Source organism: Heteronotia binoei, chromosome 1 (assembly GCF_032191835.1).
Source record: "Heteronotia binoei isolate CCM8104 ecotype False Entrance Well chromosome 1, APGP_CSIRO_Hbin_v1, whole genome shotgun sequence".
NCBI classification, from domain to species: Eukaryota; Metazoa; Chordata; class Lepidosauria; order Squamata; family Gekkonidae; genus Heteronotia; species Heteronotia binoei.
The window spans coordinates 252,787,659-252,808,381 of NC_083223.1; the positions used below are offsets into that span (position 1 = coordinate 252,787,659).

The window sequence follows — 20,723 nt, forward strand, 5'->3', positions numbered from 1 at the left end:
GGACAATCCACATAAAACAAGCAATTACTGTGCATTTTCAGAAACAGATATTATTTGTCATGGGATACTCATTCACTGGCCCCCGTGTTTCTCTACAGAAAAATTCAGGGTAGAAATTCTGTTCTGCTTATATACAGGCTGCCCAGCTTCTGTATTATGTTCTATTCTCCTAGTCATGGGACTGAGCACTCTGGTACTCAAGACAGCAGAATCCATAATATGGCAAGGGCCATCTGATAGTAAAGGGTCCAGAGTTTTAACAAATGCAGTCAGAGAATTAGAAAATCCAAGAAGATGCACTACACAATCTGTTTCTTACAAGCCAAAAAAGTTTCTCTACACAAAAGAAACCGCAGAAAAACTTCTGACTGTGTACAATTCAACTGAAGTTTAGCAAGGCTGCAGGGACAGCTGTGGAAGGATTGTCAGTTAAAATGATTTGGAGGTCCAAACTCAAACCACGAACTAGCAAATGGTCATGTGAATGAGTATTTGGGGATTCTTCAGCTCCTTTCCACTAAATTTCTCTTTGAACAAGTCAACCAAAGTCTGAAACGGGCTTGGGTTTTGATAATTCCAAGTTGATCCTGAAAGCTCTTACCTCTTTTTACTTGGTGACAGTTTCCTGGTTTCACATTTCTTCAGCTGGTGATACATTTTGGCAGCCTTGTCATAAAGACGTTTGAGGTTCCCATAAGCACCTTCGAAGGACACTTCAGACTGGATACTGAACAGGCACAGGGTTCCACAAAACAAAACTGTTAATTTCTCATAAACCTACTGGTCCATTTTTTCTCTCTCTCTCTCTCTTTTTTTTTTTTTTAAAAGCTTGTACTCCTCAAACTACAGAATTAACACAAATGTAAACAGCTTTGCACATACTTGGTTCTTTTCTATAACTAAAAGAACTAAGAGCTCTGGAAGGCATGAGTATTTTTTCAACCTCCCTTTTAGTTTCTACATCTTCATGCCCATATGTTTTCAAGCATATGGGCATTTCACATGATACAGGCAAATATGAATGCACTCTCGTTCCCCAAGGAGCTCTGTGTGAAACAACTCACCAGCGCAGGTAGCAGTAAGTGGCTTCCACGTTGTAGTATTTACTCCCAGCCAGTGTCCCCAGCTGATTAAAGGGCATACCTAATGCAACAAGGCAAAATAAGAGTGATGCTACCTGCATTTGTTCATACATCAAAACGAAACAGGATATTTAGTTATTACAAGGACTACAACCTGCCTGCAAAGCACAGGATTCAGTATTTTTGAAACATGCAAGTTCAAGATGGAAGGAACCATCCTTATACTGATGCAACAGTCTAGTAAGACTGGGAGGGAACTGGTGCCTAGCAAGGGGGCAGGGGCTTTCCAGGCAAGAAAGATACTGCCTCACTGGGCCACAGCTGGGAGGCAGAACGTTCAGGAACCCATGCGTAGCAGGACAAGAGCACCAGAAAGCCTGCTGCTATGCCGTTAGGCATATGAAGTTTGAACAAGTAAGAGGAAGAGCAGATGGCAGACATGAAGGAGCCAAGTGGTATATATAATAAAAAGCATCAGGATGCAGTTCTTCCTCATCCTTCCCCAGCAGTTTCTCAAGACCCCCACCACACTGGTGTGGAAACATGGCTGATGACTGTAACGCTGGTGTAGCCAACTAATTATTTTTCAAACATATGTACAGCCTGTTTACACGTGGTGGCTCCCTAAAGGTTACTGACCAGCTCCATACCTACTCAGCTTCAGTAATCCTGATGTAGTCTGAGCCTGTTCACTTGGGGCCACAGCAGTTCATGCTTAATAGGCTGATAGGCCAGGGAAGTGAGCTCTACACTCTGACTCACTTCTAACTAAGCAGAGAAATGGTTGATGGGATCTTTAATCCCCCTCTGATCCAGAATGAACACAAAGAAGCACTGGCAGGTTCCTCTCCTTATTATGCACCACAGCTGCTGATGCCCCAGCCCTTTGCCTTGCTTTGGGATCCTGAACAGGAGTTTCAAAGAGTTGAAAGCCTCTGGGGCTGTTCATCCTGGAGAGGAAGGGCTTGAAGAGGCCCTCCTGTCTGCAGCCTACTTAGATGGGAAAGTGAGGTGCACAAAAACCTGAATGAGGTCCCTGGGATAAGAGGATATGCTATGGGCTAGACTGGAAACCTCAGAAAAAGAATTGTGACAACTTGTCCTCTGCAGGAGCCTCTGCCAGACAGGCAACGTGGTAGACAATGACAAAGGGTGGCGATCGAGGAAGGGTGAGGCAGGAAATTCTGCCTGTTGACCCTGGTACCCTGTAGAAACCATGCTGGGACTACTGCACATGAATTTATTCAAATGATTTTTTTGTAAAAAGATTTTAATAGTTTGTGGGCAATAAAGAAGGACTGAAGATGTTCAGAGAGGAAGAAAAAAGAAGACAAATTGGTGCAATGGATTGCTCAGAAATGGCTTTTGCCTGGAGAGTGATGGTTTCAACTCCGACTTGTAAAACATTTTCTCTTTCCCCTAAATGCACAACTCAACAACACTTCAATACCTTACCCTAGACAACTTCGAAACTCCCTTCCAGCTTTGTCACCCATTTGCCCTACACCCAAGCAATCACCTGAAAAACCAGGGCTTTCCTCCCTTTTTCTGCTTACATCCTACTTCTCACACACTTACACTTCCAGAGATGCTATACATCAGCATCCTTATCACCACCTCCCCATAACCTTCCTACATTACAATAAATCATCTTTTAGAAAGAAACTCAGGCTCCACACTTACCAATCTGCGGTGCAACAGAAAGGGCCTGATAGTAAAACCTCTCAGCCAGCAACTCTGTGTCCACACCCGCCAATTCATTCTGATACCGAGCTGAAAAGGAACACACATGTAAGGGTATTATGGTTGGCAATAAAGCAGAGGTCTAGCATTGCTAAGTCACCACAATGCTGCAAAACCTTCTGGCAGGCTTGACAGACGTGTGAAATTATGAACTTTTATTCAAAGAGCTCAGTAAATTTGCTTCTCTAGGCAGCAAGTTTAAAGAAACAAATGCAGTTTCATTAAAATGATGTAAAATCCAAAATAATATTCAAAACATAGCATTAGAACCCTTCCATTCTATTGGGTCACCCCTTGCTGCCAGACCAAAATACAATTGAAGAGGCTCAGGCTTTGGAGGGTCTCCACAAGAGGGTGGATTAGCCCAAGCCATTTACTGCTTAATAACCCAGAGACTCTGCTTCTCCTCTTCCCTGTAGGTCAGCCACAGACTGCAAGGATCAGAAGCCTAACCACCTTCCACCCGAGAACCTGGACATATTGAACATTTACCCCCATACCAGCTCTCACCTAAATCTCCAAGATAAACCAGACACCGGTGGCAGGCCATCTGAGCCCACTCCATCTCCTTCTCCGATGCAGACACAGGTTTCTTGCAGCCTATGCAAGAGATAATTAATTAAACAACCAGGATAAGCCATATAACCAGGACTCCAAGTTGGCTTCAGCAGCCATGGACAAGATCCACACATGCCCACACACAACAACCCATGAAAACACTTGCCCAAATAGCCAAGCACAAGCATTTCCATGATCTCTCAAGCAGATCACAGAGTGGTGGAATCAGCTACAGCAGGAACCTCAAGTCTTGTTCTTAACAAATGAAAACCGAAGCTTGAAATGATCTGTGGACACTAATCCTAAGGAAGCTAAGACCCTGTTGTGGACAAGAAGTGGACCTTCAGTGCCATGCTCTACATAGCCCCATCCTATTAGAATGAATAATGTAAGAATCAGCAGCACACTTATTCCCATTGCACATTTCTCAGGTTCTTCTGAGGTCTTGACGCCTGCAATTTTATTGTACACATAGTCCTGCAAGCTTGATGTGGTAATTTTCCACAATAATCTGTTTTTATGGGGTTTGTGTATTTTAGCTAGTTTTAATTGTTTTAATGATGTGTTTTAATTGGTTTTAAGGGTTTTTAAGATGCGGTTTATTATGTATGTTTTGTTAGCTGGCTTGGTGACCCTTATGAGGGTAGAAAGGCAATGCTGTTTCCTTTCTTCCAAATCTAACCCCTCCCCAAGAGAGGACATGATGATGGTTTCATAAATTCTTGCAGTGAAGAAGGGAGGTTTTGCTCATCCATACCACACTATAGAGTAATGAAACTGACCAGCTGTTGCTTCAGGAAGGATAAAAAGGAAGTGTTTCTTCACATAATGATGCAATGTTTGCTTGTGAAATTCACTATGACAAGATGTGGCATAGACAGCTTTATCACCGATTACTGTTCAAGAACATAAGAACATAAGAGAAGCCATGTTGGATCAGGCCAATGGCCCATCCAGTCCAACACTCTATGTCACACAGTGGCAAATATATATATATATACACACACACATATATATATATATATACATACACATACATATATATACACATACATATATACACACACACACACACACACACACACATATATATATACACATTGCGGCTAATAGCCACTGATGAACCTCTGCTCAATATTTTTATCTAACCCCCTCTTGAAGCTGGCTATGCTTGTAGTCGCCGCCACCTCCTGTGGCAGTGAATTCCACATGTTAATCACCCTTTGGGTGAAGAAGTACCTCCTTTTATCCATTCTAACCCAACTGCTCAGCAATTTCATTGAATGCCCACGAGATCTTGTATTGTGAGAAAGGGAGAAAAGTACTTCTTTTTCTGCCTTCTCCATCCCACGCATAATCTTGTAAACCTCTATCATGTCACCCCGCAGTCGACGTTTCTCCAAGCTAAAGAGCCGCAAGCGTTTTAACCTTTCTTCATAGGGAAAGTGTTCCAAACCCTTAATCATTCTAGTTGCCCTTTTCTGGACTTTTTCCAATGCTATGATATCCTTTTTGAGGTGCGGTGACCAGAATTGCACACAGTATTCCAAATGAGACCGCACCATCGATTTATACAGGGGCATTATGATACTGGCTGATTTGTTTTCAATTCCCTTCCTAATAATTCCCAGCATGGTGTTGGCCTTTTTATTGCAATTGCACACTGTCTTGACATTTTCAGTGAGTTATCTACCACGACCCCAAGATCTCTCTCTTGGTCAGTCTCTGCCAGTTCAAACCCCATCAACTTGTATTTGTAGATGGGATTCTTGGCCCCAATGTGCATTACTTTGCACTTGGCCACATTGAACCTCATCTCCCACGTTGATGCCCACGCACCCAGCCTCAACAGATCCCTTTGGAGTTCCTCACAATCCTCTCTGGTTCTCACCACCCTGAACATCTGCAAACTTGGCCACTTCACTGCTTACTCTCAACTCCAAATCATTTATGAACAAGTTAAAGAGCATGGGACCCAGTACTGAGCCCTGTGGCACTCCACTGCTTACCGTCCTCCACTGCGAAGACTGCCCATTTATACTCACTCTTTGCTTCCTATTAATTAGCCAGTTTTTGATCCACAAGAGGACCTATCCTTTTACTCCATGACTCTCGAGCTTACTAAGGAGCCTTTGATGAGGAACTTTCTGGAAGTCAAGGTAAAAAGTCAAAAGCTTTCTGGAAGTCAAGGTAAACAATATCTATCGGGTCTCCTTTGTCCACATGTTTGTTCACCTCCTCAAAGAAATGTAACAGGTTAGTGAGGCAAGATCTTCCCTTACAGAACCCATGTCGAGTCTTCCTCAATAACCCGTGTTCATCAGTGTGCCTACTCATTTTGTCCTTGATAATGGTTTCTATCAGCTTTCCCGGTATTGAAGTCAGACTGACTGGCCTGTAGTTTCCCGGATCTCCTCTGGAACCCTTTTTAAAGATGGGGGTGACATTGCCACCTTCCAGTCCTCAGGAATGGAGGCAGATTTCAATGAAAGATTACATATTTTTGTCAGAAGATCCACAAGTTCAACTTTGAGTTCTTTCAGAACTCTGGGATGTATGCCATCTGGACCTGGTGACTTATTAGAAAAAGAATAGGAAATTGGATTTATACCCTACCCTTCACTAGGAGTCTCAGAATGGCTTATAACCTCCTTTCCTTCCTCACCACAATAGACACCCTGTGAGGTAAGTGGGGCTGAGCAAGCTCTCAGAGAACTGCTCTTGGGAGAACAGCTCAGAGAGAACTGTGACTGACCCAAGATAACCCAGCTGGCTGCATGTGGAGGAGTGGGAAATCAAACCCGGTTCTCCAGATTGGAGTCCATTGCTCTTAACCACTACAACCGAATTGGCTCTACCTTTGTGTTTTGAGGCAGTATTGAAGGGGACAAACAATAAAGAAAGGCTGCAGCCTTCATGTTCTGCTCATAAGTGTCCGTGAAGCACGAGGCCTGGTGCTGCTGGAAACAGCATGCTGGGCTAGATACACCTTTGGTCTGATCCAGCAGCCTTGTGAATAATTCACTGTGTTACCAGTCTCAGACATGACAATTCCTTCAAAAGTGAGCTGTCAAAGTTCATACCAAGACAAATTTTCTCCAAGGAAAATAGAGAGACCATATTTGGGCAGTGGAGAAGACCCCAGGAGGCAAGTCTAGTACTTTGGACAGCAGCTGCCACTGGAGATAACAGAGAACCAACCATCTGGCAGCTTCACCATGTTCACCCTGCTGCAGCAGGACCTAATGGCCACTTGTATACTTGTCAGATTTACTAGAAATAGAAACTGCAGCTATATTTCCTTTTTCTAGCTGAGAGTTCCTTCCCAAGCCAAAAAGAGTGTCATCACTCCACAGAGGCTGTACTGCCCCTCCTTCATCACTGCAGAGAAACAGATGCAAACCAGCTAATTACAAGAACACGGGCAAGGCGTGAAATATATTAAATGGCTGCAATGGCCAAGGGTATAAAAAGTAAATGCTTTACACCTAGTGACCACTGGAAGAGCTGCATGAAAAAGTCACCTCTGAAACCATTATCAGTACAGTGGACACCTCTCCCACCAGCTTCTGGGTTTAAATTATAATGTTGAAAGAAGGTAAAATTCACAAGGGCTGTTCAGCAGCTTAGGCATGCAAAATGCATTTAATGTGTCAAAGAACTCCTGGTCTGGAAGTCACTCAAAGGACTCCACCAGTTCTGCAGTGATATGAACGAGATCCTCACGGCAACGGTTGCCAAGGACACCAGATTTTTAGCGCATCATTCAGGGAGACAAGACACAAGGCAATGATAGACTTCCACCGTTCAAGAACTGAATATGTCTAATAGACAGAGCTCAGAACACCATCAAGTCAAATATAACCATTCTCCAACCCCACCCTGTAAAACACAATCATTCACATATATTTGAAATTTGCACCTTACAGAAAATTCTAAATATATTATAATGGGTAGGACTCAGAGGTGACCTTCTGCTAGCAGGATGCACTCCAGCTCACCACCAAGAAATTGCTATGATTTCCCATCTCTGCACAGCCCCCTACACCACTCCTGAAGATCCCAAGGCTCTTAGATACAGCTTGTGGGGGGGGAGTAAGGGGTGCAGGGAGATGCACATATGGAAAGAGTCTGTTTGGTTTCTTAGATCCAGCCCAGCATAATCTAAAACTAAGGCTATACAGAGTTAACACAACCAACAACCTCAACATTTTTAAAAAGTCCCATTTAACAACAACAACCTCAACATTTTTTAAAAATCCCATTTAACATGAAGCCATTTAACATGAAATAAAAACTTTAAACTTGTACTTAAATAACCCAAATTTGAGGCTGCATGAAGAAATCCACATCAAGATTCAATTAGCTATCAATTATTTCTTATCTCCAGCACAAAGTTTCCACTGATTACTGACATGTAACATTTAACATATAGCATTGCAAATAACTACATACAGACCTCCTGTTGTATACTTTTTGTTCCAAACATCAGTAACCAACTTCCAGTCACGTACAACCTTAGCAACAGTATTTGGTTTATTCAAACGTGTGAGATCTTCTTATTCAGCTGCATCATTACACACACAACACTAGCAGCAGGGACAGGGAACTGTAAACCGCAGACGTATGTTCATTCTGAGGAGCAGAAGCCACCAGGGTGATGGGTCCCTGCCTAACATCCCAAAGAAAGGAAGAGCCCTCATACCAGACGAATCTTTGCTTGCATGAAGTGGTATTCAGGCTCTCTGGGGCTTAATTTGGGCCAGATTTTTTATTGTGGGGGGAGGGGGAGCAACTATAAACACTCCCTGAAGAATGACACACAAAATCCAGAGCGAGGCCTGTCCCAAAAGAGGGAGAGCAGGTGGCAGAGCTGAAGGAGTCAAGTGGCATATATAATAAAAAGGCTCGAATCCTGGGATACCAAAGCATCAGGGTGCAGCTCTTCACACCCTTCCCTTGCAGTTTCTCAAGACCTCCACATCACTGATGCTGCAGGCTGAGGGACTTGCATGATCAAAAGACCAGGCAGTAAAGAGAACCAGCCTTCCTCCCTATCACCTTGCCCTTCTGCTCCTGTCAGCAAAAAGTCCATGGGTACAGGGGTAGAGTCATCCCAGCTGCCACTCCTCAACCCATCTCAAATTCTACAACAACCAGCATCAGTATTTAGGGCTTAACCCAAGTCTTGGGAAGCTAGCACAGAAAGGGAGAGGGGGAAAAAAGAGAAAAAGAACAGAATCCATTCACATCCCTATGCGTTTGCTCCATAGGATCTGAGCCAATGAAATACACTAACACGTGCATACTAACCTATCAGGGGATCTGTTACATGTGTCCAGTCAATACAGCACTGGAGTTCGAGCTGATAGTGAGACTGAATGTAGAGGAGAAGGTGCTGGTAAAATCCAATGCCAGCAATAAGGTGAGTACGGTAGGCACACTCCAGGGTACTGCGACTATGAATGTGCTGTGGGAAGGAGAAAGAGGAGAGAAAGTAAAAATCACAATACTTCCACAGGACTAAGCGCAGTCCCAAATTAACTCTGCAATAATCTACTTGCATTTTGGTCCTTCTATGCTGCATTACCATCACTTTTTACAACAATTCTGACATATGTGCCAGGTGCTAGTAGTTTGCTGTTGACTGTGCAGCTATGACTGCAGGTCCCACACATGACCACCTTAGAAGTAAATCCACACTGGCCTATACCATTCGCAGGGCTCCTAAATCAACTCAGCCAGCAATTCCTGTGTTTCCAGCAAAAGCCATGCTTGCAGGAGAAAAACCACTATTTTCTTCCAAAGAGATATGGAGCATTCTTTTTCTGCATCCTCCAAAAGTCCATCATATGGGACTCATTGTTCTTCCTGAGCAGAAGCAATGTCTCTCTTCTAAGTGCTAGAATTTCTAGAGAAATTGGGTTTCTCTCCAAAGTGCAGTAGAATTAACTACTACATTTCCTCCCCAATAAAGCACTTGCGGAAGACACTAGCAGTACTTTTCCACTGCTTCCATCTATGGGAAAAGCCCAATGGCAGAGGAGAGCAACCATCATTTCCTTTCCTTCCTGTAGAACTTCAGAAAAGGAAAGGAAGGAGGCTTCCCACATGGCACTTTGAAGAGCCAGCAGTGAAAAAGCACTTCTTGCACCTGCTCCAAACACCCAGTGCAAAAACAAATACCAAACCTTTCCCCAAACAACTAAGCCAGAGTATCACCTTGACATGCTAATTTTCCATACACAAAGAATGCTTTTTGTAGAGAGGCATTGGATCATTCAAGTCTTTGGCTGCAGTATGAACTGAAATAGCTCAGACACAAATTGAAGGCCTTCTTCAGAACTAAAGTGGAAAGAATGGATGTTTTAACCTTTCTTGGGACTGTTTTGAGGCAGTGGTGGGTGGGTGGTGCTGTCACCAAAAGCAGTGAATGGTGACACGGAAGGAGCAATAAAGGGTAATTGCACAATAGCAGCAAGGAGAACCAGAAGACCTACTATGAGGGGCAAAGGAAACCCTACAGGCAAAAATATTTGTGCACCCTCCTACTACTTAGTTTCCATGCCTGCAGCCTTCTTTCCCTTTACTCATATAAAAGGAGCAAAAATTCCTGAAATTAGGACACCAGCAGCTACTGTGTGTGTTTTGCAATCAAATCCAGAGACCCAGCTTAACAACCATGGCCACAGCCTAATCTACCCTTGCTGTTAACTGCCCTGAACTAGCCCATCTCAGAACAATGGACTCAAAAGTATTGATAACCTGCCTTCTTATTTGTTTTAATGAGCTGGATGACTTCGTAGTAAACTTTCCTCCAGAGCAATTCCTCCGCTTTCCTCCCATAATCCACCGGGTGCAAGAACATCAGCTTCACACATAATTCACGTAACCTGAGGAAGGGAATTGTGTGGGGGTAGGGGAGAAAAGGAGGGAGCATTATACTGTAAACTTGGCTAACAGAGCCATTTCAAGCCATTAACCCAACCCACCACAACAGGGACAAAACCATGGCCTGAAGTTATCCATCTTTGCCACAAAACCTAGTTGTGACAAACAAGATTTCCAAAAGGGAAATAGTAATGGGCCAAGTGGCCAAAATATCTCCACACAGGCTAGTAAAGAAACCACTTGCCAGGTCACCCAAGGCAAGGAGGAACTGCTTCCAAGAGCTCAGGTAGAGAAGCTTTCAGAAGAGCTAAGGCAACATCTGTTTGATTCCATGCATAAGTTTCAATGAAGGAAGCCGCATGGGAACCCTTGCTTCTCTCACTTCCAGGCTCTTGATAAGTCAAATATTATTAATTTAGACAAGCATTTATTTTATATATCCCACCTTGTCATTGTTCAGACAGAGTTCAAATCAATCAACGCAATAAATTCCAGTATTTAAACTAAGTTGACATTAAATAAACCAAATCACAGCTTTTGGGATAAAACTGTCGTACAGGCCCAAGTTAACTTGCTTTGCAAACCTCATTCGATTATTCCCAATTACTGAAGCCATCTGTGAGAAGGCATTTTTCCATATGGGCAGCCATGTTTGTCTATTCATTATAAAGCTTATACCTTGGGAACCTTGTTGGTTTTTAAGGCACCACTGGACTTGAACCTTGGACTTGAACCTTGCTAGAAGGTATGTATTCTAGTCAGCACCATGAGTACCAAAGGCTTTCCTGCTGGTCAGATCTCAGGTAACATGTAGATTCATGGGGAGGGGGGAGGAATTTGTGAGCCAGGAAAGTGGGCTAGTGCCTTTTGTACATGGCATTTGTAAGGCTGCTCCTGAAACTCATTCTGCAAGAAAGATCTGACTTCCTGTAACATGAAAACTGATACTGAACCAGCAGGATCCTGTGCTGAAGGAACCATGTGGCCTCCTCATTAAGGCAGGATTTTGAGTTTCTGTACCATGAGAAAACATAAATCAATGTGCTTACTTGTTTCGCAGGCTGATATTCTCTGGTTTAAATACTTCTTGATAAGCTGCCTTGTTTCCAAGAATGAGATCCAATCTATGCACTGCTTCTACCACCGCTCTACAAAAACACACACAAACAGAAGGGCAGAAGACATTAAAGTCAGGAGGATATTGTTTTGGAAACTACACAGGAATTCTATACTGCCTTGATGACTCCTATCCCTAGACACCAAAGGCTTGTCCAAACATTCAGAGATTCACAATGGGTCACCCCCAAATTTAGTAATCCAAGACAACCATTCCTTTCTCCAGAAATGAGGGATTCCAACATACTGCAGTGAAAATACCCCAAGCTAATTATCTTTAATAACTCTCTCTGTATTTATTCCAGGATTAGAGTGAGGCAAGGCCCCTCATTTGTGAGCGCTGTTCAGGCTTTTGCAGTCCTCCAAGCACCACCAGCCCCAAGGCAGCAATGACCCAGCATATTCACCACCACCATCACTGCTGTTTGCAGACAGCTGAAAATGCAGCACCCAGCAAGGGGTTTCAACCCATTAATGTTTCTGCCACAATAACATCTTAGCTGCTTTGTTTTGTTACAAGGGACTGATTAACATAACAACCCTTCTGGAATTTAATTTCATTACCTGAACAGTCAGTGTCTAAGGAACAAAGACTACTTGTAGCCAAATACTGACTGGACAGTTTCATCTAGACCAGGGGCAGCCAAACATAAGAGCCACATAGAATATACGTCAGATGTTTGAGAGCTATAAGATATGAGTGTCAGATGTTTAAGAGCAACAATGAAGGAAGGAAAACAGATGGAGGAGTGGGGGAGAGGTGGAAAGAAAGCTTTAAACACATTCTTTAAACTTTAAATGCATTCTCCAAGCTGCTGGCTGACTTGGGTAAGTGATTTAATGTGGAGAAGAGATTTATAGAGAGAAATGCCTTCCCCAAACTGGCCAACAGGGTGGTGGGGGCTTTGAAAGCCACACAATTTGTGTGAAAAAGCCACATGTGGCTCCTGAGCCACAGTTTGGCCACCCCTAATCCAGACACTACAGGGCTGATTCTTCCTTTGTTTCCTCTGAACTGTAGCTTCCCATGATGGCTAAAAGAGCCATCAGATGCTCACATGGTGTTACTGATGGAAACCAAAGGAGCTTGGCCATCATATACACAACGCTATCTATTCACTGTAAGAATAAATTCTTGCCAATCACTAACTAGGCTTTGAACTTGCCATCACTGATATGTATTAGAATCCCTGCTTTGTCATACATAGGCATTAACTCCAAGTACATTGTGTGAAAAGTGTTAAGAGGCAGCTTGCCCAAATTAAGCCCCCTTCAGATCTACAGTTTTTTGTTCAGTCTCCTAAAAGAAAGATGCCCTGTAGGCCAAACTGAGCATAGTAGCAGACAGATCAGAAACCACAGGGCAAGGCTGTTCTTTTGCAAGGTGGGGGTTAAAGATACCATATGCATACAGTACACTCAACATATGTGCAGGGAAAATATGGGGGAGTGAGTTAATCACCACAAATTTTGTGCTGGGGTACAAGCAGACCTGTGCTGAAGCCTAAGCATAGAATAGCAACAGCAAATGACCTTCACTATTTGGTATTTCCACTGCACTTAACAGCAGCGTGACCTTGGGGGCATTAAGAGGTTGCTTTTGGGCCCGGCTGGTGCATTCTGATGTCTGGTGCAGAGCTTGCTCATTAGAGAGAAACAACTTAGATGCCACAGTCTATTAAAAAGCTGCTGAAGTGTGTTGCATACCAAATTCTAGGGAGACAATCCAATTACAAGTGTTTTGCCATTCTTCCTGCTTCCAGAAGGAATTGCTCTAGCCTCAGGCTTGAGTCCATGCTAACCAGAGATTGTACTGCTTGCTCAGCTCAGGGTTCAACAGCCAGCCCAGTTACAGACTCACCAGATGAATCTGGAAAAAAGTCACTCTCTCACAAGCTTCAAACCCATTTCTTCACCTCAAAGGCAAGCATCTGACTTGCATGATAACAGGCCAATGCCTAAGTCCAATGCTGATAAATGGAAATGTCAGGAAGGAAAGAACCATTTCTTTATGGTTCAGAGGGTCCAGAGGAGGGCGACAAAGATAGTAAGGGGTCTGGAAACCAAGTCCTATGAAGAAAGGTTGAAGGAGCTGGACATGTTTAGCCTGGAGCGGAGGCGGCTGAGAGGTGATATGATCACCAAGTACCTGAAGGGCTGTCATATAGAGGATGGTGTGGAATTGTTTTCTGTGGTCTCAGAGGGTAGGACCAGAACCAATGGGTTGAAATTAAATCAAAAGAGTTTTCGGCTCAACATCAGGAAGAACTTCCCGACCGTTAGAGCAGTTCCTCAGTGGAACAGGCTTCCTCAGGAGGTGGTGGGCTCTCCTTCCTTGGAGGTTTTTAAACAGAGGCTGGATGGCCATCTGACAGCAATGCAGATCATGTGAATTTAGGGAATTTGTGAGGTTCCTGAATTGTGCAAGGGATTGGACTAGATGACCCTGGAGGTCCCTTCCAACTCTATGATTCTATGGAGTGGAACCTGGTGAGGAGTGGGGGAGGTTTGAAATGCTGAAATAAACAGAAGTCTTGCTGCACATTAAAAATTAACAACGTTATTTCAGGATAAGCTTTCAAGCCACATCAAACACTCAGAAGCAGTGTTTTACAGAAGTGGGTGGAGAAACAGCATGGTGCACTGGTTAGAGTTTCAAACTAGGATCTGGGAGACCCAGGTTCAAATCCCCACTGTCTCAAGGAAGCTTGGGCCAGTCACACACTCTCATGCTAATATACGTCACAAAGTTGTTCTGAGGATAAAAAGAAGAGAAGAAAAATTGTTAGCAGCCCTGAGCCTGTCAGGAGAGGAAGGGATATAAATGTGAAATGAATAAATAAATAATATTCAGATTATTTTCAAAATGATTGAAAATAAAAAAAACGATTGAGATCCTCACTGGGAAGGAAAAAAGGGTCTAATAATAAATTAAGTCACTAAATAAACAGGGCCTCTTGTTTGGCTACCTCTCCCCCTCTGTGGGTTGGTGCTCCTTCACAGGCTTCTTCCTTTGGCTCCTGCTACATACCTCAGTCAAATCATATGTGACCCATAATATACAAGGTCCCTGCCCCATAATGTTCTATTAAGGGGAAAAGGAGAAATAAACCAATGGAAGAAAAGGAAGATGAGTTTCTAAAAGAAAGTGAGAAAGAACTATATAAAATCGAAAAAGAGCAAGCAGAATTGCTGGACCTTTCTCAACACATGGTGCAGTGGTTAAAGTGTCAATCTAGAATCTCAGTGAACCAAGTTCAAATCCACACTCTACCACAATGCTTGCTGTGGGGCCTTGGTCCACAGTCGCGTTCAGCACAACCAACATCATGGGGTTGTTGTGAGAATAAAATGGTGGAAGGAGAACAAAGTAAGCTGTCTTGGGACCCATGGGAGGGGAAGGCACGTATAACCAAAATAAATAAATAAATGTTCGGGGGCTGAATTAGGCCCCCAGAGGGCTCCTATCAGGCCCCCAAGCAATTCTCAGTCATACAGCAGAGCTCCGGAGCCAAGCCTCTCTTCCTTCTATTGGCTGAGGCTCTTCTCTCTCCTGGTCCCTGGGGAAGGAAATAAAGACACAGAGCTTCCTTTGCCCAGTTCGCTGGATCTCATGGGAGAAATACAAAGAAAGCACCTTCAAGAACAACGTGTACTAATGTCTTAAATTTAAGTTTTAAGTTTTTAAAGCCTTGAATTCTGTTTGTCTGTGTCCTTTATCTCTGCTAGCTAATCTTAAATTGGTACACACATGGCCTGGCTAGGTCTCATTTATGTCAGATTCAGCCCTCATAATAAATGAGTTTGACATCCCTGTGTCAGTGGGACTGGGCAGAGGAGCGGAGTCATGGATCCCCTTGCATCAGAGATCTTCTACCCCTTTATGGGACAGCATCAATATTATAGAGAAAGGAGAAAATGCCCACTTGGAATGGGTGCATGAATGCCCCATTACAATTTACTTCGGTCAAGGAGGGCTCTACAGACCTCCACTAGGTGTGCTGAAAGAAAACAGCAATAGAAGATGCATCTTCTCGCCCTAGAAGCCTCTTGGTTTTATAGGACTAGAGAGGGGGAGGGGGACTGAAGCCCTGGGCGACTCCTTGAAGGGGGGATGCTCTACCTGAGGACGGGGAGAATAGACCTCTATAGGATACGGGGACATGGCACCTTCGGCTCTTTGCTCTGCACCGCCGCCTTCCCTTACTCACCGGTAGAGTCGCTTGGTGTGGAGGGCCTTGGCCTCAGGCTCCCCGCCGCCGCTTCCGCTGCCCTGGCTCATGGCGCCCGGCCTGGCCCTCTGGCTGCCTCCGAGGCTCTCTCAGCAGCACCACCTGCCGCTCCAAGCCCGGCCCGCCCTGCAGCGCCGCTCCACCCCCGGCTGCTGCTGCCGCATCTCTCGCCGCCCCCTCTTCAGTCCCGGCCGCCACCGGCCCCGCTTGGCCGCCATCACGCCCTGCCTCTCTCCCCTCCCTCTTTGGCTCCTCTGGCGGCTGCGGCTGCTGCCCACCTCAGCCAACTCTCGCGATGCCTTGCCTCAAACTCTCGCGAGAACCGGCCCGCCCGCCTGGGCTGCTGCACGCGCTATTCCCCACTCCCGCAGCCAACTCCGGGTCGTCCGAGCGAACGTTGTGACGTCAAACGCCGTCTGCTGGCAAGGGAAAGGCTTCAGTTCGCGAGATCGTCTGGGATAGTCGCGAGAGTGTGACACAAAGAATGGGCGAAGGTCGTTTGGCGCGCAAGATGTTCCAGGACTAGAGTGAGGGCAACATGGCTGCTTTTTCGGCTTCAAAGAGCATTCAAATAAACTTTATTGATAATTGTAGTACCGGACAAGTTGGTCAGGTTTTGGGAAGGAGAGAAAGGCAATTTTATTTCCATGATTTTACCTATCTAGCATTTATTTAAAACATAATATGTAATAGAGCGATAGGTACAACTATCTCTTTCGGTATTGTTTTATTTTATCTATCATATATAGAATAATTCATATTATATTATGCTTAGCGTTTATATAAACGCTGCAGAGTATTCAGTTATTTTCATTTCTGCATTATCCATACAACTTTCCTTTAAGATAAGTCATGGTGCAATCCTAAAGAGTTACAGCCTTCTAAATTACTTGGTTTTAAAAGAACATAACTGTGTAGAATTGCAGTGTTTGTATCCACAGATCTTTTCTTTGTGATGAGTGCTGGAAAGAAGCCAGACCTCTTAAAATATTCTTCAAGTTATTCCAATTTGGCAACTAAATTCAGTATAAAACTTTGCCATGATTTAGATTTCTTCTCTCATTAGGGCAGCTTACAGTTCAACATAATACTTACAGTATGAAGACAAAAGGTAAAGTGGACAAGTAAAGGAAGTGATTCATATTACATGAATCTCTGTGTAAGGAGCAGTAGGAAAGAGTAAGAGGGCAGTAGCACCTTACAAATCAACAAAATTTCTGGTAGGGTATGAGCTTTCATTAATCACTGCTCATTTCTTCATATAACCTGAAGTGAGCAGTATCTGCAAAAGTGAGCAGTGACTCACAAAAGCCTACCACAAATTTTGTTAGTCTTTAAGGTGCTATGGGTCTCTTTTCTACCACTATAGGCAGACTAACATGGTTACCCATCTTGTTGTAGACCAAATTTTATTATTTTTGCAATATATTGAAAAATATACTTCAATCAAAACCCAAATATAATCAGTCAATACATTACAAATTTTCCTCCCTCCCTCACCTCTAATTTATGACCTCCGCCGGTATTCAAAATATATAAAAAACATTCTAAAGGTAAAATTCACAGTAATAGAATCTTCACTAAAAGTTACTATTATCTTAACTCAAAGAAGATTATTATGCTTTATCCTCAACTTAATTCTTATTCATCTAACTTACATATTAAATCAAATAACAATAATCACAGTTCTTCTTTTCTCTTTAAAAGTTCAATTATTGTTGCCAAAAACCACTAAATATCTCTTCACTTTCCATTGTAACTCCACATAGTTTTGAAACTTCTCCCAGTCTTCTTTGAATTTCTCCAAATTACAGTCTTTTAAGATTCTAGTAAGTTTGTCCATTTCACTCCAGTTTAATACTTTTAAGACCCAGTCCCATTTTTCTGGTATTTTGTCTTGCTTCCACATTTGTGCATACAAAGTCCTCGTAGCTGAAAGCAAGTACAACAACAATGTCCTGTCTCACTTTGGAAAGCTTTCCATTTGTAATCCCACCAGAAAGACATCCGGTGCTCTCTTAATATTATATCCCAAGATTTTAGAAATCTCTTGTTGAATAATAAGCCAAAATTGTTTCGCCTTTTCGCAAGTCCACCACATATGGTAGAAAGAACCGTCATGTTTTTTATATTTCCAACACCTATCTGAAGCTTGATTGTTCATTTTTGCTAGTTTTTTAGGTGTCATATACCACCTATACAGCATTTTAAAACAGTTCTCTTTTATATTATAACACGTCGATATTTTCATGGAGTTCTTCCATAGGTGTTCCCACGTCTCCATTTGTATTTCCTTGTTAAAGTTTATTGCCCATTTAATCATTTGAGGTTTCACCACCTCCTCTTCCGTAGACCATTTCAGTAACTGCTTATAAGTCCTTGAAATCAGTTTTTCATTTTCACCCAACAGCATTTTTTCCATTTTGTTTGTTCATGTCTTATACCTGTATTCCTGATATCATTCTCTACCAAGCTTTTAATTTGTTGCAATTGAAACCAGTTAAACTTATCCTGCAACTCTTCGGCCGATTTCAATTCTACTTTGCCTCCCTGAATCTTTAGCAGTTGTTTATATGATATACATTTTTCTTCCTGTGGCCTTATAGACAACTTTATAACTTCTGTTGGCACAATCCAAAGTGGTTTTCTCTCATCACCATATGTACTGTATTTTTTCCAAGTATTCAACAAGTTCCTCCTTATATGATGGTGTGAGAAAAGTCCATCCATCTTCTCCTTCCCATAATACATGTATGCATGCCAACCAAAAATATTTCCATAGCCTTCTAATGCCAATAATTTCTGTTAAGCAAAGTTATCCAGTCCTTAATCCATACCAAACAAACTGCATCATGGTATAACCTTAAATCAGGTAACTGGAAGCCACCTCTTTCTTTCGCATCCATTAGAATTTTCATTTTAATTCTTGTTTTTTTGCCCGCCCATACAAATTCTGAAATCTTTCTTTGCCACAGATAAAATTGTTTCTTATCTTTCACTATTGGAATAGTATGGAAGAAAAACATAATTCTTGGTAGAACATTCATTTTAATTGCATATATCCTTCCCAGCATGGATAAATTCAATTTATTCCACTTTAACATATCCTCTTCAATTTTATGCCAAAGCTTTTCATAATTATTCTTGAATAAATCAATGTTTCTCATCGTAATCTCCACACATAAATATTTTACTTTTGAGGTAACTTCGCATCCAGTAGCATTTTGTAGCTCTTTCTCTTTGCTTAGTGACAGATTCTTACTAAGGATTTTCGATTTTTCTTTGTTGATATAAAAACCCGCCTGTTCTCCATACTCTTTGATTTTCTTTAACAACAAAGGCATCACTTGTAATGGATTTTCATTGATAAACATCATCTGCAAAGGCTCTGTATTTAAAGGAAAAACCTTTCAACTTCAGTCCCTCTATTTCTTTATCCTCTTCAATTTGAGTCATTTGAGTCTAGGGTCATTATAAATAGCAACGGAGATAGAGGGCAACTTTGTCTTTTGCCTTTGCTAATTATCATTTGTTCTGTTAAGTCAGCATTCACACAAAGTTTCGCTTGTTGTTCTGTATATATTGCCTTAATCATCCTTATAAAATCATCTCCTAGTTTCATTTTTTCCATCACTGCAAACATAAAGTCCCAGTTGAGATTATCAAAAGCTTTTTCTGCATCAGCAAAAAAATAAAGCCACCTCTTTTTCTGGATGCTTTTCTTAGTATTCTACAATGTCTATTACTGTTCTGATATTGTCTCTTATTTGCCTTCTGGGGAGAAAACCTGCTTGTTCCTCTTGAATAGAAATGTTCAAATGCTGTTTGAGTCGTTCCGCTAGAATTCTAGCAAAAAAATTATAGTCATTATTCAGTAGTGAAATTGGTCTATAATTTTTGACATTTGTAACATCTCTTTCTTCTTTCGGTATCAATGAAATAACTGCTTCTTTCCATGTATTTGGTACCTTCCCATCTTGTCTAATACCATTCATCAATTTTTGAAGTTTAGGTACTAATACTTCTGCCAGAACTTTATAAAATTTTACTGAAAAGCCGTCAGGACCCGGAGCTTTTCCTAATTTCATTGAACAAATTGCTGCTTCTATTTCTACTTTTTCAATTGGTTCATTCAAAGTTTTTTCCATATTTTCTTTTAGGGGTTTCACTTTTATTCTATGCAGGTAAGCTTCTATTTTCTCTTTGTTTACTTGATGACCTTTAAATAATTTAGCATAGAATTTATAAAATTCCCTTTTAATTCCGGCTTGATCTACAATTTCTTTACCCTCTGAAAAAAATTATAAATTCCCTTTTAATTCCGGCTTGATCTACAATTTCTTTACCCTCTGAAAAAATTCTATTTATGAATTTTTTCTCCCTTTTTTTCTTCAATTGCCAAGCCAAGTATTTCCCCGGCTTATTAGTGCCCTCAAATGATTTCTGCTGTAGCCTTTTTAAATTCCACTTTTTATTCAATAAGTGTCTCAATTGGTTCTGCAGAATTGTAATCTCCTGCAATAATTTCTTTTCCCCCCAGTCTTTTTTTCTGTTCATTTTCTTTTTTACCTATTTCTGTTTGTAAGTTCATCAGTTGAGTTCTTTAGCTCTTTTATCTTGATTGTTCAATGTAATTAGTATTCCTCTCATAACAGCTTTATACGCATTCCATACGGTCTGAATTTTAACATCCTGATTTTCATTCACTTGGAAAAAAGCTTTAGTTTCTTTTTCCTTCTCATCTTTTTTCTTTCTTTTGCTAACCACATTAATGGATTGTGGTCTGCACCTATTTTCGGAAGAATCTCTATTTTGTTAGTGATAAGTCCCAAAACTTTCATAGACCATACCATATCAATTCTTGAGAAGGAGTTATGCCTTGCTGAAAAAAAAGTATAGTCACGCATATTAGGGTTAAACTTTCTCCATACATCTTCCGACTTTCTTGCTTTGTTAGTTCAAAAACATTACTTTGGCAGCTTGCCATCTTTATTCTTTTTGTTTCCAGATCTGTCCAAAGAGTTCTTAATAGTTCCATTGAAGTCTCCCATTAACATTACTTGATCATAGGTCACTTGGTCTAATTGTTGCATAATGTCTT

At 42.0% G+C, this 20,723-nt stretch overlaps 1 protein-coding gene across 1 annotated transcript in view; it reads right to left on the bottom strand.

Annotated features, from left to right (window-relative positions):
- Positions 1-16,320, bottom strand: part of SMG5 (SMG5 nonsense mediated mRNA decay factor) — a 49,341-nt gene extending 33,021 nt beyond the window's left edge. Inside the window, exons 1-8 of the mRNA XM_060253288.1 lie at positions 15,602-16,320; positions 11,324-11,422; positions 10,153-10,276; positions 8,697-8,853; positions 3,336-3,425; positions 2,766-2,855; positions 1,065-1,143; positions 602-727 (exon numbers count right to left, since the gene is read on the bottom strand). Coding sequence (XP_060109271.1) covers positions 602-727; positions 1,065-1,143; positions 2,766-2,855; positions 3,336-3,425; positions 8,697-8,853; positions 10,153-10,276; positions 11,324-11,422; positions 15,602-15,672 — 836 coding nt within the window. The 5' untranslated portion in view covers positions 15,673-16,320. The remainder of the gene's footprint in view (positions 1-601; positions 728-1,064; positions 1,144-2,765; positions 2,856-3,335; positions 3,426-8,696; positions 8,854-10,152; positions 10,277-11,323; positions 11,423-15,601) is intronic.
- Between the last annotated feature and the right edge of the window lie 4,403 nt (positions 16,321-20,723).